The 13,792-nt window shown below is 53.1% G+C and overlaps 1 protein-coding gene across 1 annotated transcript; it reads left to right on the top strand.

Moving 5' to 3' along the window:
• Positions 1-15: 15 nt before the first annotated feature.
• ASTL (astacin like metalloendopeptidase) lies at positions 16-13,786 on the top strand. Its single transcript, XM_002926487.3, is given in 10 exon segments — positions 16-149; positions 807-932; positions 2,664-2,725; positions 3,975-4,065; positions 4,613-4,730; positions 5,444-5,625; positions 7,932-8,013; positions 8,108-8,262; positions 12,660-12,967; positions 12,969-13,786. Coding segments are annotated over 10 exon segments (1,341 nt in total). The 5' UTR covers positions 16-103; the 3' UTR covers positions 13,140-13,786.
• The last annotated feature ends 6 nt before the right edge of the window (positions 13,787-13,792 follow it).

Here is a 13,792-nt window from a genome sequence, read left to right as displayed (position 1 = left end):
GCGGGGCTTGGCGTTCAGTCTGCTATCCGGCAGGCCTGTCCTTGCGGGTGTTTGGGCTCCTGCTCGCTGCGGGAGGCCCCCCCCCCCACCAGACCGCGTGAACATGGGAGGCCTCTGGCCATGGGTGCTTGGTCTGCTCTGTTTGCCGGGTAAGTGGGCTGCTCGCCCTTCTCGAGTTTTGGCTACACAGAGTGCGGGTAGAGGCGAGAGGGTGTGACTGGAGGCTTCAGGGATCCGAATTGATCTGAATAGCTTAGAAAATGGGCTCTCCAGGGATGTTCCCAGAAAGCCGCTCCAAGGGGCGCCAAGGGGAAGCCTCCTGAAGACCCTGAACACAGAGGCCTACCTGGCAGGAGGTGGCAGGTGTGGCACTCCAGACACCCTTGTTCTGCTGGCGTGCCAGGCTTGCCCAGTCTGAGTCCACTCTCCAGAGATCTGGGCTGAGAAGGGAGGCATAGGGGAGGGTCCGGACTAGCCCCACTGCCTTCAGTGTGCGCGTCTGAGGTCTGTCCCCGCCTCTCCTCTCCCTCCCCTACCTCATACACACAGATACTTGGAGTCTGGGGCTTTTTTTTGGAGCCCAGTGTTGGTCCCCTTAAAGGGAGCTCCTTCCTCAGATTGTCTAGGTCTTGTCACCAGCTGGGACTGAGGGGAGGCCAGGCAGTCTCCCAGGACTACTTTCTGGAGGCCTGCCTTTGTGAAGGGCCTGGTTCTGGTTGTCTCCCCCTCCCCCAGCCAAGTCCTGTTGTCCTGTCTCCCCAATGAGGGCGCTTCGGGCATCATGAGTATGCCCCTGTCTGGGCCAGGTTTGCTCCTAGGAGCACCCTCCGCCTCCAGCTCCCCAGAAGCCTGTGGAACCAGCTTCTCAGAGGGCCTCAACCCCGAGGAGACCCAGACGTCCTGGGACAAGGACATCCCTGAAATTAACCAAGGTGAGGGCACCATGCCTTCTTGTGGGATGGAGGGGCTTTGAAGCGGTCCAGGTGGTGTGGTGAGGACTGTGCTGAACACACAGACGAGCAGAACCAGCTGGAAATGAGCCAGCTCACTGGGCTCTGGATGAGCGGCCATTCCTAGGTCTATGGGTGACTTTTTAAAAAGCCTATATTTCTGTATCTTCTCTACTGGATTGTTATTTTATAAGAAGAGAGAAAAGCCTAGGTTTTAAAAAACGGCCTGATAAAAGTACGGGTCTTTGGGGTGCTCCGTCTGGTGTTGACCTAAGTCATTAGTGGATGTTGGAGATGTCAGCCACCTGGGGCAGGATGGGCAGCAGGTGTGAGCGGGTGAGCTTGGGGTGGGGGAAGCCAAAGCAGCATGAGACCCCAGGCGTCTGGGGATCTCCGCTGAAGAAGGCGAACATATAGATAACCCATAACCCGGGATGAAGCTGCTGGGATAAAAAAGACTGGAGTTTGGAAGGTGGAGCTGAAGCTTTGGGGGGAGGGGTGACTTTGCCTGGAGGGATGAGAATCTCCTGAATGTGGTCTTGCTCTTTCTCTGTGAGCTGACATGGCACCCCAGCAGGGCTGAGCGGGAGCAGGGCTGTATGCCACCTTTCGGTGACTGTGACTGGTCTGGAGGTAGCTAGAACCAATCTGAGGCTTCCGCAGCATTGATTTTTTTCCAGCCGCCATAGAGAACACTTAGCCAGGGCTGCCGGAGGCCCAACGGCTATCTGAGATGCCCTTTACTGGGAAGCACACGCCGCAACGCCGTCCCCAGCTGCCGGGAATATTGGCTGCTAAGGCCTCACAGCTGAAGGCCCTTGGCCAGGGGTGCCTGCGAAGCTACTCCCTCCCCTGCCCAGAGTGGCCCGCAGCGACTCATGGGGGCCATGGAGCAGCCCCTGGCCCCCGTGTGAGACAAGGGTGTGGTGCTGTTTGGGGTCCAGAGCTCCTGCGGAATCAGGCTGAGCCTGCAGTCCCGCAGAGCCTGGGTCTTCCCCAGCGCCCCCTCAATAAATCACTCCCAGGTACCTCCCCAGCTCCGGCTCTGCGTCTAGGGAACCCACCCCTACATACCTCAGGGCCAGACCCTCTTCTAGGACTCCTTGTAGGACTGACCTGTTAGTAAAGAGGCTGGGGAGAAGGGCTGCCAGCTGTGGCAAAAACTGAGGCTGGAGAGAGAAGCAGAGGCAGGCTGCCGCGGGGAGGGAGAGAGCCGGAGAGCCAGGCTCACGGGGGCCAGACCCCGTCCTGCTATGGTGGTATGGGCTCGAATCGGTCACTTGTCACTGCGAGGGCCCCGACTCACACAGATGGGTAGGAATTAGATGGGGGATGTTCCCGGAGTGTGGCCTGAGCTGGAGAGGGGGATGACATAAGGGACAGCTGGAGGAAAAGGCCGCTCCTTATTAGCAGAGAGACCCAAGGGTAGAGGGAGGAGTTGGGACTGGATTTGCATGGGTTGGGGAAGCCGCGTGGACTGTGTTTCAACGAGGGAGAGATGTGATTGGTCTGAGAAGCATCACGTATGTTTGTAGACTGGAGGCTCAGAGGGGCTGTATGACTTGCCTGAGGTCACACAGCCTCAGGGCCCAGGGAAGCTCCAGCTTGAGTCAGGAAGGACAGACTCTGGGGTTGCTGCTCGGCCTGTCCCTAGAGTCTGGACTCCGGTGGGCGTAGGGCATGGGCTCACCTATATTCCTCCCTTCTTCCCAGGGCTCATTCCAGAGGAGACCCCAGAGAGCAGCTTCCTCCTCGAGGGGGATATCCTTCGGCCAGTGAGTGTGCGCATGTACACACGTGGGTGTGAATAACTTCACAGACCGTGTTAGAGGCCTTTGAGCCCAGCCTCCGGTGTCATGGGGGTGTGACACATGAGGGATCCATCTCTGTTGCTCACAGCTTGATAGATACCCCTTCTTGTTAAAGTCACAGTGAATGTTCTAGTAGGTATCAGCCAGACGGAATGGGAGGGAGGGTAACATCAGCAGTGGTAACAGCAGTCAGCCTGAGAGGGCTTCCTGAAGGAGGGGGTTTGAGTCCTCAAGATCCAGCTCGGTACTCTGCCCAGAAGAGGTGCTCAGAAAGTACTGGAATGAAGGAAGAGATGAGCACAGGCCGGCAGGGGCTGGTGGGGCTGTTGGGAGGTGGTGGTGGGGAACCCCGGAGGTGGTAGTCACAGTCTGGACCCCAACCTGGTGGAAAGGGAGGGGTGGAGTCAGAAAGGGAGAAGGCTGGGTGGGAATTGGGGCGACTTGGCAGGGAGATGAGACTGCGCAGTGTTCAGAACAGGACCATCTTATAAGTGACTGGGTGGCAGAGGTGTCCTCCTGAACAGGACTGTGACCTGGTGAGAGCAAGACGGGTTTGCTGTTTGGAGGCTGCCCACTGTTGGCTCAACGTGAGGCTGGGCTGCAGAACCAAAGGCTGGGGCAGGTGGGTTGGACGAGGCCCCTGTTCCTGGTCACCCAGTGAGCACTGGGAGGGGGAACAGAATCCAGTAAGACCTGTGGTAGCCAGTGGGGCAGGACCGGCTGGGGTGCCATGAAGCCAATGCTTCAGAGGGTTTCAGTTGGCAGAAGAGTGGGGGAAAAGAAGCTGCTAAGGCCAGGGATGTTGTCTTAGCATCAGCCTGAGTAGGACCCTGCTGCCTCTTTCCGTGGACATTCGGGGATGCTCAGCTGACGTCCGGGTTTCAGGAAGGACAGGGCTGCTGCTCGCTTTCTGAAGTGGGCCCCACCTTGGGACCTGGCACTCCCAGTCAGCCTCTTCAGGAACAAATATTGGGTTTTGTTCTTCTGCTTGATGGAGTAAGTTACAGTTCTGTTCTGTAGAACAAAGGGTCGTGTTGTGTATCGTAACTCACCTAGCAGGCCCCTGGATGTCCCCCCATCCCCACCCTCCCATACCTGCATCCTGCTTCTCCTGTCTTCCTGGTTCTTGTGGCCTGAGACGTGACACCTCCAGGGGCAAGAAGCCTGGCTGGCCTGTGTCCCCAGCGGTCCCCGAACTGCCCTCTCTCTTCAGAGTCCCTTCCGGCTGTTCTCAGCGGGCAGCAACAAGTGGCCTAAGAACGGGGGGTTTGTGGAGGTCCCCTTCCTGCTCTCCAGCAAGTACGGTGAGTGGGCATGTGCACTTGGTCCCGGGAGCTGTGGGCCTCCCTGTGGCCCCGGCTTATGCCCCTGTGTAGCCTGTGCTCCTCTGGGGTTCTTCGCTCTTTCTGGGAGCTGTGGGCCTCCCTGTGGCACCTCTTATGCCCCTGTGTAGCCTGTGCTCCTCTGGGGTTCTTCCCTCTGCCTCTACTCGCCATCACCACCAGAGAGCCACTCCCCAAGAAGAGAAGCCTTTATTCCGGAGGGCCCCCAGAGCTGGGAGGGCTAAAAGCCCGGAAGAGCTGATGGGGGTACATAGGACTATCTGCTCCATCTCAAGGCCAAACGGTCCAGACGACTGGGACCTACCCAAGGTGGCACAGCGAGGGCCTGTCTGGGACCCAGCTTCCCCCTCCGCCTCTCCCCACGACACTCAGGCTGCCCTTTCTTGACATTTCCATTTTGGAAGAATGCTTGAAAGCTCCGTTCCCACCCTGCGTGCAGACTTGTGAGGGGTCACGAGGGCTCTGGGGGTCTCTGCTGGAGGTTCAGCGAGGGTGTCCCCTCCCCCAGACAAACCCAGCCGCGAGGTCCTCCTGAAGGCATTTGCCGAGTTTGAACGCGTCACCTGCATCAGGTTTGTCGCCTACCAGGGCCAGAGAGACTTCATTTCCATCATCCCCATGTCTGGGTACGTGCTCCCCGGGGGACGTGGGGGGGAGGGGTTTCCTCTGTGTTCTGAGTTCAGCCGGGATTTACCCAAGCCAGCGTCTAAGACCTGTTTCTGGGCCTGGCTTCCCAGGTCCAAAGCCGCTCCGCCCACTGAGTGGTTTGCCGGGTGGGAGCCGGGCCCACAGATACTCAGGGCAGAAGGTAGAGAAGGAGGGGAATGAGGTGCTTGACCCTCCTCCCAAAACGCTCTGAGGAGACTTTATGGTCTGGGAATGGGCATGGCTTCTGCGGGACCCACCTGGCCTCAGCTCCGGGTGCAGGAGCCACCGGACACCCGGCAAGCGCTTAACTTCTGAGGCTCTCCTGCCTGCTCGGAAATGGGCGTGATGGGAGTACCCACTTCCTAGCTTGTTAGGGACCGAAGATCACGTGTGAGAGCATAGACTTGGGGACCCCTGCATGGGGACATTTGTTCAATGAGCTGCTTCCATTATCGGTGCTCCTCTCCACCCCTCTGTCCTCCTTGTACCCCAGGTTGGGAGTGGGAATTCCATGTATCCATTTCACAGATGGCCGGGCAGTGAAGGGACTTGGGAACTGCAAGCCTAGAACCTAGAACGGGGACTACCTGTTGGTGGTCATTCATCTCAGGACTTGGGAGAGGAAGGGGAGGGGGGCCTGCTCTGCATTCCAGGGCTGGTGCCTACCCAGTGAGCTCTTCTGGCCCTGCAGGTGTTTCTCCAGTGTGGGACGCAGTGGAGGGATGCAGGTGGTGTCCCTGGCACCTACCTGTCTCCAGAAAGGCCCAGGCATTGTCCTGCATGAGCTCATGCATGTGCTGGGCTTCTGGCATGAGCACTCACGGGCTGATCGGGACCGCTATATTCGAATCAACTGGAACGAGATCCTCCCAGGTAAGCCAAATTGTGCACAGCACAGGCTGGACCTGGGGATCCTGGGGTGCGAGGGCACTGGCCAGGGCCTGACTTGCCTGCCACGTTAGAAGAGGTCATCCGTCTTTCCACCACCTGCCTGTCTACCACAAGGAAGGTGGGGCTCCTGCCTCTCCTTGACCCCTGGAGGTTGTCCAGCTACTACTGCTCTGGGCTCCAAGCCTGCCATCTGCCCGCCTGTAGTCCTGCCTGAGCTAGGGCATCACTATTGGCTTTGTCTCCTTTTTTTTTTTTTCCCTCTCACGAACACAGCCAGTTAGCTGAGGTTGGAGTTGGTGGTATCCTTTGACCCTTGTTCATTGAGTATGCACCTTGCAGTCCTTCCTGTGCCAGACACTGCTGGGTGGGGTTGGGGCAGCGGCTGTGTTCCAGCTGCAGCCGCGGAGCCAAGACCAAAGCCCTGGAAGTAGTGGGCTGTGTGTGCCAAGTGTCCGATGCGGGAGGCTGAGGCCAGCCCTGCAGGGGCTCAATCCTTGTGAGCTGGGCACCAACGGGCATGTGGGACAGAGGAAACCCGGGGAGACCATGTCCCAGAAGGTGGCAGTGGCAGAGCTGAGGCCGGTTTGGGGAGTGGGCCACTGTCTTGCATGCCGGTGAGCAGGAGCTGAGTGTCGGGTATCTGGTCTTGGGAATGGTGGGATCCCTCATTTGTGGTGGGGGAGGTGACAGCCTGAGTCAGGAGGTGAGAAGAGTAGAGACCATTTATTCATGAGGGAGGGAAGTAAAAGAGATACAAGATCAGGAATTTGGTCTGGGGGAAGGGGAAGGGTTGGAAGGCTTCCTGTAAGTGGATAGCTTCTGGTGTGAGTGCCTCTGCTGCTGTTGTGAAATGGGTGGGGGAGGGTACTCAAGAGACCAGCATGCATGGAGCCTCTGAGAAAGGGTGCTATGTGGGGGGAACTTAGGTAGCACCTTCTAATGAGACAAGGGATGGAGTTTGAGATCCGAGACTAGCCTAAGGAAGAGGGGTGATGATAGTGACTATACGCTGAAAATAGAGACTTCAATCCTTCCAAGTGCTCATGGAATACTTGGGAAAACTTACCATATGATAGAAAAACTTCATATTTGAAAAAGAGTTATTTCAAATATTTTGATTGTAATATAAAATTAAAAAATAACAAAACCAAAAACTTCTACTTAGAAATTAAATTTTAAAAAACAACAGTAACAATCCTTTCTTTTAGCTCCAGGGTTAAAGAATTGCAGGAATTCTTAAAAAAACAAAAACCAAAACCCAACACGCTAGAACTGATGGTTCTCAGCTAAAGCAATGCTCAGGGAAAATGTGTAGACTTAAATACTTAAATCAATAAAAATAGAAAAAAATAAGCCTTTCAATCCAAGTTAAGAAAAAGGAAAGCAGGGGGGAATTAATGAAGTTAAAAGCAGAAATGAATGAATTAGAAAACCAACAGCACTCCTAAACTTGCGTGGTTTTCTTAAGCGATTTTTCCCATTTATTAAGAATGAAGAAAAATGAGAATACATTTGTATTACGTACAGGGCAAACTGCTGAGATATACAAACTAATGACAGTAATGAACTGGGGGTGGGGAGGCAGACACTCAGAAGGGGGATGGAGTGGGGGGCTTATTATAGATCAACGTTTCTTGACTTTGGAACCAGATGAATACAGTGCCTGTTCAAAAGTGTTTAATGTCTTAAGGGTTTTTAAAAGGAAAGATGAAGAACTCTCTAGAGGCACATATGGCAGTGATGGGGAAAAGGGGGTGCTCTGGCCAGTGGGGAAGTGCTGAACTCAAACCTGAGGCAGAAAGAGCAAGGTGGCTTGCTGCTGGGAAGCGGGAGTTCAACAGCAGATGATGGGCTAGCGGGTGTCTGAAGCCGGGTTGAAGGGTAGGTACTCTATCTCTCGGGTAGGGGGCGTGGAAGACAGTAGTGTGCGACCCCGTGGAAAGTGTAGGTTTGGCAAAGATCGTTGCATCCAGGTGAGCTCGAGTGGGCAGGAAGTGGAGGGCACTCTTCAGGAGTCAGGAGGTCCCTGTGCTTCCACACCAGCTAGTGCAGGTCTGGACCCCTCCTGGGGGGGGGGGCGGGGAAGAGTAGCAAGTGAAGGCACCAAGGAGGTGGGGACCAGGGACTGGTATGGGGGAGGGCACATCTGGCTATAGTTTTGGACCCCTCAGCTCACATAGGTTACAAGTTCCTGGAAGACCCCTATCCCCCAACCCCTCACTCCCCTGCACTCTTCCCCCATCACCAAGTTTTGTGGTTGTTTCCTCCTCCTTCCTCCCACCCCCTAGGCTTTGAAATCAACTTCATCAAATCTCGGAGCAGCAACATGCTGGTGCCCTATGACTACTCATCAGTGATGCACTATGGGAGGTGAGGACCTCCTTTCCCTTCCTTCCTCCCTGCTTTGCTGCCCTGCCAGCCCTCACTGTGATCTGGACTCAGGTCCCCACCTGCTGCGTTTCAGGCTTGCCTTCAGCCGCCGTGGGCTGCCCACCATCACACCACTCTGGGCTCCTGGTGTCCACATTGGCCAGCGATGGAACCTGAGCACCTCGGACATCACACGGGTCCTCAGGCTTTACGACTGCAGCCCGAGTGGCCAAGGCCCCCGTGGAGGAGGTGAGTGACAAGGGGCAGAGTGATCTGAGGCGTCCGGAGCAGGCTCCTCTGTTGAGGTGATGTCCAGGAGGGCGAAGTGATAGCACTGAGGTTGCAGGGGTGAGCAGGGCAAAATGGTCAGGGGTTTGCCTCAAGAGATGCAGAAAAAGCAATTGAAAATTCTCACTTGTGATTAGAAACTCTTAGTAAATAGGAATAGAGGTCCCTTTCTTAACCTTAACATGGGTATCTACCCAAATCCCAGAGCAAAAATCACTTCTAATGTTAAAGCGCTAAAATCAGGACCAAAGCAAGTTCTTCCACTCTTGTCCCGTCTGTTCAATGCCATAGTGAAGGTCTTAGCCATTGCAGTGCGTCAAGAGAAATAATGAGAATCGGAGGATGGGGAAGGAGGCAAAAACTGTCACTATTCATAGATGATGATTATCTACATTGAAAGCAACAAAAGCTATTAAATTATTGGAAGCAATAAGAGTTTTATCTTAAAAGATTTATTTTTGGGGGGAGGGGCACAGGGAGTGGGGGAGAGAGAGAATCTCAGGCCGACTTCCTGCTGAACCTGATGCGGGGCTTGGTACCATGACCCTGAGATCATGACCTGAGCCAAAACCAAGAGTGGGGTGCTCAATTGACAGAGCCACCCAGGCGCCCCAGCAATAAGCATTTTAAAAGGTAGATGTATAGAAATATGATTTCTATAGTGATTGCATCAATAGTTGGAAAACATAATTTTTTAAAAACCCATTATAATAGCAATAACATCCCAAGGAATCAATCTGACAGTTCTATAAAAAGTTCTATGGAAAATTAACCTTTATTAAAATCAAAGATTTTTACATACATAGAGATATGTATCCTGTTCATTAATAGGAAGGCGATATAAAAATGTCAATTCTGATCTATAGATTCACTCAATTCCCACTGAAAATCCCAAGAAGTTTTTTTGACAATCTTGGCAAGGTGATTCTAAAACTTATATAAAAACACCAGAGGTGGGATGCCTGGGTGGCTCAGTTGGTTAAGCGCCTGCCTTCGGCTAAGGTCATGATCCCAGAGTCTCGGGCTCGAATCCCACATCAGTCTCCCTGCTCAGTCGGGAGCCTGCTTCTCTGTCTTCCCTCTGCCTGCCACTCCCCCTGCTTGTGCTCTTTCTGACAAGTAGAAAAAATAAAATCTTATTAAAACAAAACACAAGGCAAATAATAGCCAAGATACTCTTGAAGAAAAATAAAGTGGAGGGACTTGCCCTACCAGATCTCAAGATATATAGTTTATAAAATATATTTATAGAAATGTATACCATACAAAATATATACATGAAATGTATGTAAATGTTAAATGCATATCGCTGGTGCAGGGATAGACAATTGCCCATTGAGAGAATGGAGAGTCCATAAATGAATCCTACTCAGAAGTGGAGCCTTGGTAAAGGGGCATTGCTAATCATTAGGGAAAGAATAGCCATTAAATGGCTCTAAGATGACTAGTTATCTGTCAAAAATTCCCAGCTCATGCACAAATACATCTCAGATATATACCAGACTTCCATGTAAATAGAAAAAAATTTAGGAAAAATAGTAAAATGCTTTCATGACCTTGGGATAGGTAAGGATTTCTTTAATAAGACATACACAAAGCCAACCATAAAACTGGAAAGATTCGCAAGTCCAACTACATTAATAACTACTATGTAGTTATTATAGTATAACTACTAATCTAAGGACAAAGTGAAAATGCAAGTTACAAATCAGAGCTTTGGTAACACATAACTAATTGTACCCAAAATACATAATATGTTATGTAATTTATATAATATATATAATAAACATTATACGAAAAAGCTGGAAGTACAACGTAGAAAAACAGGCAAGAGACCTAACAAACCTCTCACAGAAGAAACCACATGAGAAGTAAACACAAGACGTTCCACCTCCTTCACGGGTATGTGAGTGCCCCCAACCCCAGCTCCAGAGAACTGCCAATCTACGTTCTGTCTCTCTAGGTTTGCCTATTCTGGAAGTTTCATGTAAATGGAATCCTACGGTACACGATGTTTTGTGACAGGCTTCTTTTACTTCGCATGATGTTTTCAGGGCTCATCCATATTGTTATCATGTATGAGTTCTTCATTCTTTTATTGTCAAATGACCTTCATTGTATGGACATAGGACATTTTGTTCATCAGCTGAAAGATCTTTGGGTTATTTCTACTTTTTGGCTATTATGATTAATGCTACTACGAATATTTGTATATACGATTTTATGCGAACGTGTCTTTTTCCTTTGGATTTACACTTAGGAATAGATGGCTGGGTCCTATGGTAACTCTGGATTTAAAGGCTGTGGTTTTCAGATTGGCCGCATCATTTTTCCCTCCCACGAGGAGTGTAGGAAGGTTCAAACCTCTCCATGTCCGTGCCAACACTTGCTTTTATCTGTTCTTCAGATTGTGTTGGCCCTAAGCGGGTATGACGTGGTGTCTCACTGTTTTGATTTGTCTCCCTAAGGATCTCTTCGTGTGCTTATTGGTCACCTACGTGTCCTCTTCGAGAAATGGGTTTAAATCCTTTTGGAGGTTGTTCACTTGGGTTGTCTTTCCATCGCTGAGCTGTAGGAGTTCTTTGTGTATTCTAGATAAATGTCCCTTATCAGACTGGTCATTTGGAAATATTTTTCTCACATTCTATAGGTTGATGGTGTCCTTTGAATGCAAACATTTTTAATTTCGATGGGGGTCTAACTTCTCTATCCTTTAACTGTGCTTTTGGTGTCCTATCTGAGTAGCCTTCGCCTAACCCAAGGTCATGAAGATTTAATCCCAGGTCTTTTGATGTGACTATCCAGTTGTCCTAGCACCATTTCTTACGCATTTCTTTCCCATACGTAATATCAAATATTGCCTACTTTTTTAAAAAAAGATGTGGCAAGAGCTTTGTGGGTAACTATTCTGGAGGTTGGACTACCATGAGGAATGGAACTGGGAGGTGGCTGGAAGGGGCTGTGGGTCAAGAGAAGGCTTATCATGATGGTAGACATTCAAGCATGTTTAGGTGCTGAAATGACCCAATGGAGAAGGAAAAAGGGTGCATTCAGAGGGCAGAGTGAAGAGTATCTAGAACATTTGGGTAGGAGCCGCCCTTGGTGGACAGGTGTCCAAGCATATGTCTGTGCTTCCTTGGACCTGACAAGGAGGAGGACGGGAGTGGACCACACCTTGTGTGTGGATCTTGCTGTGCAGACGTGTGGGCTTCGAGGGCTTCGGTCACAAAGCCTAACATGAGGTCACTAGCCTGGAAGTTGGGGAGAAGGGAACAGATGTGGACGGTAAGGCATGATGTTGCTGACTAGAAACCAGTTCGAGACCCCTCACAGGGCTGTGGGTGGTGCTGGGGCAGCTGGCGGCCAGGGGAAGGCATGGTGGGGGTGGGCACCTGGGTTCTCCAGGACTGGGATTTTGTGGGCAGGTGTGACACCGGGAAAGGTGCTCGAGGAGTATTTGCAGTGAGGGCTGTGGACTGCAAGCCGGGTGCGAAGAGTAGTCTGGAACCGAGGAGGTGGCAGGGCAGGATGACCTTGGGGTCCATGCGCTCGGTGGGGCTGAAGAGTTGTGGTATTTAAACAAGTGAGCTTAGAAGTGCAGGAGTGGGCGGCCAGGAACAGAGACTTCTTCAGTGGTGGTTTCTGGCGCTGAGCAGGCCTGGGGGCGGGGATGAGCTGTGAGGTCCATGGGACCAAGAGGGAGAAGAGTGGCTGGTTGAAGCAGACAGCCCTCATATGGTCGGTGTGTGCTGACGGAAGATTGGGCTGCATGTGAAGCCTTCGGTGCATGGGCAGGTGTGACGGGGGTGAGAGGGGCCTGGCCAGATAGAACTTGGGCTTAAGATGAAGAGTCTTCTGGAACTCTGGAGCCGTGGTCTAGGAGTGGCTGTGAGGAGCAAGGTGGCCCTGTCCTGCTGCATGCGTGTGCCTGACCGTGGTGGAGGTGGTTACGAGTGCAGGATAAGCTCTGCGGGAGAGGCCGGGGGGCGCTCAGGACAGGGGCCCCAGGAGGTGCCGGGACAGCGAGGGCTGCACTGCTGTCAGCGCTCGGCTCTCCGGTGAGGTGACCATCAGGACCTTGGGGTACGGGCAGGAGGTCATGGAAGACCCCCATGGCCTGACTGCTGGTGGTGACTGAGACAAGAGGGGAGGGAGTGGGATGGTTCTGCGGTCCTTGTCTGTCAGTGGGAGTGGAGAATATGGGTCTTGAAGGTGTGGAGCGGTGGCTGAGCAGGGGTGGGCAGGCTGGCTCCAGCGAGCTGCGAATGAGACTGAAGTCGGCCCTGGCGCTCTACAGCCGGGCCACGCCTTTTCCTTCTATGATTCTGGGACATAACCTCCTGTCTTTCCTGCTTCAGGGTTCCAGCCCCACAGCGATGGTGGGAGCCCTACCCCTGCCTCTAGACCATACCTGCAGCGGCTTCTGAAGGCGTTGTTGGCAGAATCTGGGAGCCCCGATGCCAGTGGCCCCAAGGCTGGAGGCCGGCGTGTTGCTGCAGGGCTGGGAGAGAGCTCACGTAGCTGGGAGCTCCCTGCACCAAGGAAGTTCGCTCTGGAGGCCTCTGCAGGGCTGCTTCAGACCCCAGCTTCCTCCGTGAACTCCAGGCCCGGAGCAGGTGTTCCTGGTATTGCTCTAGATACGTCCTGGCCAGCCCGAGTGCCCTCTGTACCCCCCAACCACGTCTCCAGAAGCAGAAGACCAGCTAGTGCCTATTCGGGATGCTCTGGGGACCCCAGCTCTGCCAGGAGCACATGTACCTGAAAGTCCTTTCAGGGGGCTGCCCAGAGGTCGAGCCCGTGGCTTCTGTCCCCAAGTGGGAAGGGCATCCTCTGTCTAGAAGAGCTGGGTTGTGTAACTTCTGGCCTTTCCTGGCAGTACCTGGTCTTCCAGCCCCAACTTGAGGCCTGGACTCTCCCTCTGCCCCTTCCTTCCCCATATGTTCTCCCGAAGGCTCCTGGGAACAAAGGGGACTTCTAGGTCTATTTAGGGAAAGCGGGTCTGTCAAGAGATGCCTGGCTGTGCCTGTTCTCAGCTTCTGCCCTAGCCCTAGAGGCTGCTGGGAAGGGAAGAGGATACTCTCCAGGGCCCCAGAACCACAGGGGTCCACAGAGGCAGCTTCCAGCCCCGAAGGCCCCTGGGAGTCCTCCTGTGGTGAGTCCCAGCCCCCCAGGATGCTCAGGTACTGTCTCTCTATCAGGCCAGGACTTAGGGGGAGCCTGTGGCTGGGACCCTGGGAATGGCCTCACACCCCTGTGTTTGGGTGCTAGGAAGATTACGTTCCAGCTGTAGCCTCCAGCTCTGCTCCCCAGGGGGGCTTTCAGCTTGCTCCCCTGCAGTGCAGGGCGGCTCCAGAGACAGGAATGCTACCCCATGGGGCGATGAGGAAGGCACCAAGCCCTCCAGCATGACACAATGGGGAAACTCAACAAGAGTGGGAGGCCTTGAATATGGGACTCAAAGCTCCTCTCCACCCTGTTCCCAGGAGCCTTC

This window comes from Ailuropoda melanoleuca, chromosome 4 (genome assembly GCF_002007445.2).
Source record: "Ailuropoda melanoleuca isolate Jingjing chromosome 4, ASM200744v2, whole genome shotgun sequence".
Classification (NCBI taxonomy): domain Eukaryota; kingdom Metazoa; phylum Chordata; class Mammalia; order Carnivora; family Ursidae; genus Ailuropoda; species Ailuropoda melanoleuca.
This window is presented reverse-complemented; position numbering and strand designations above follow the sequence as displayed.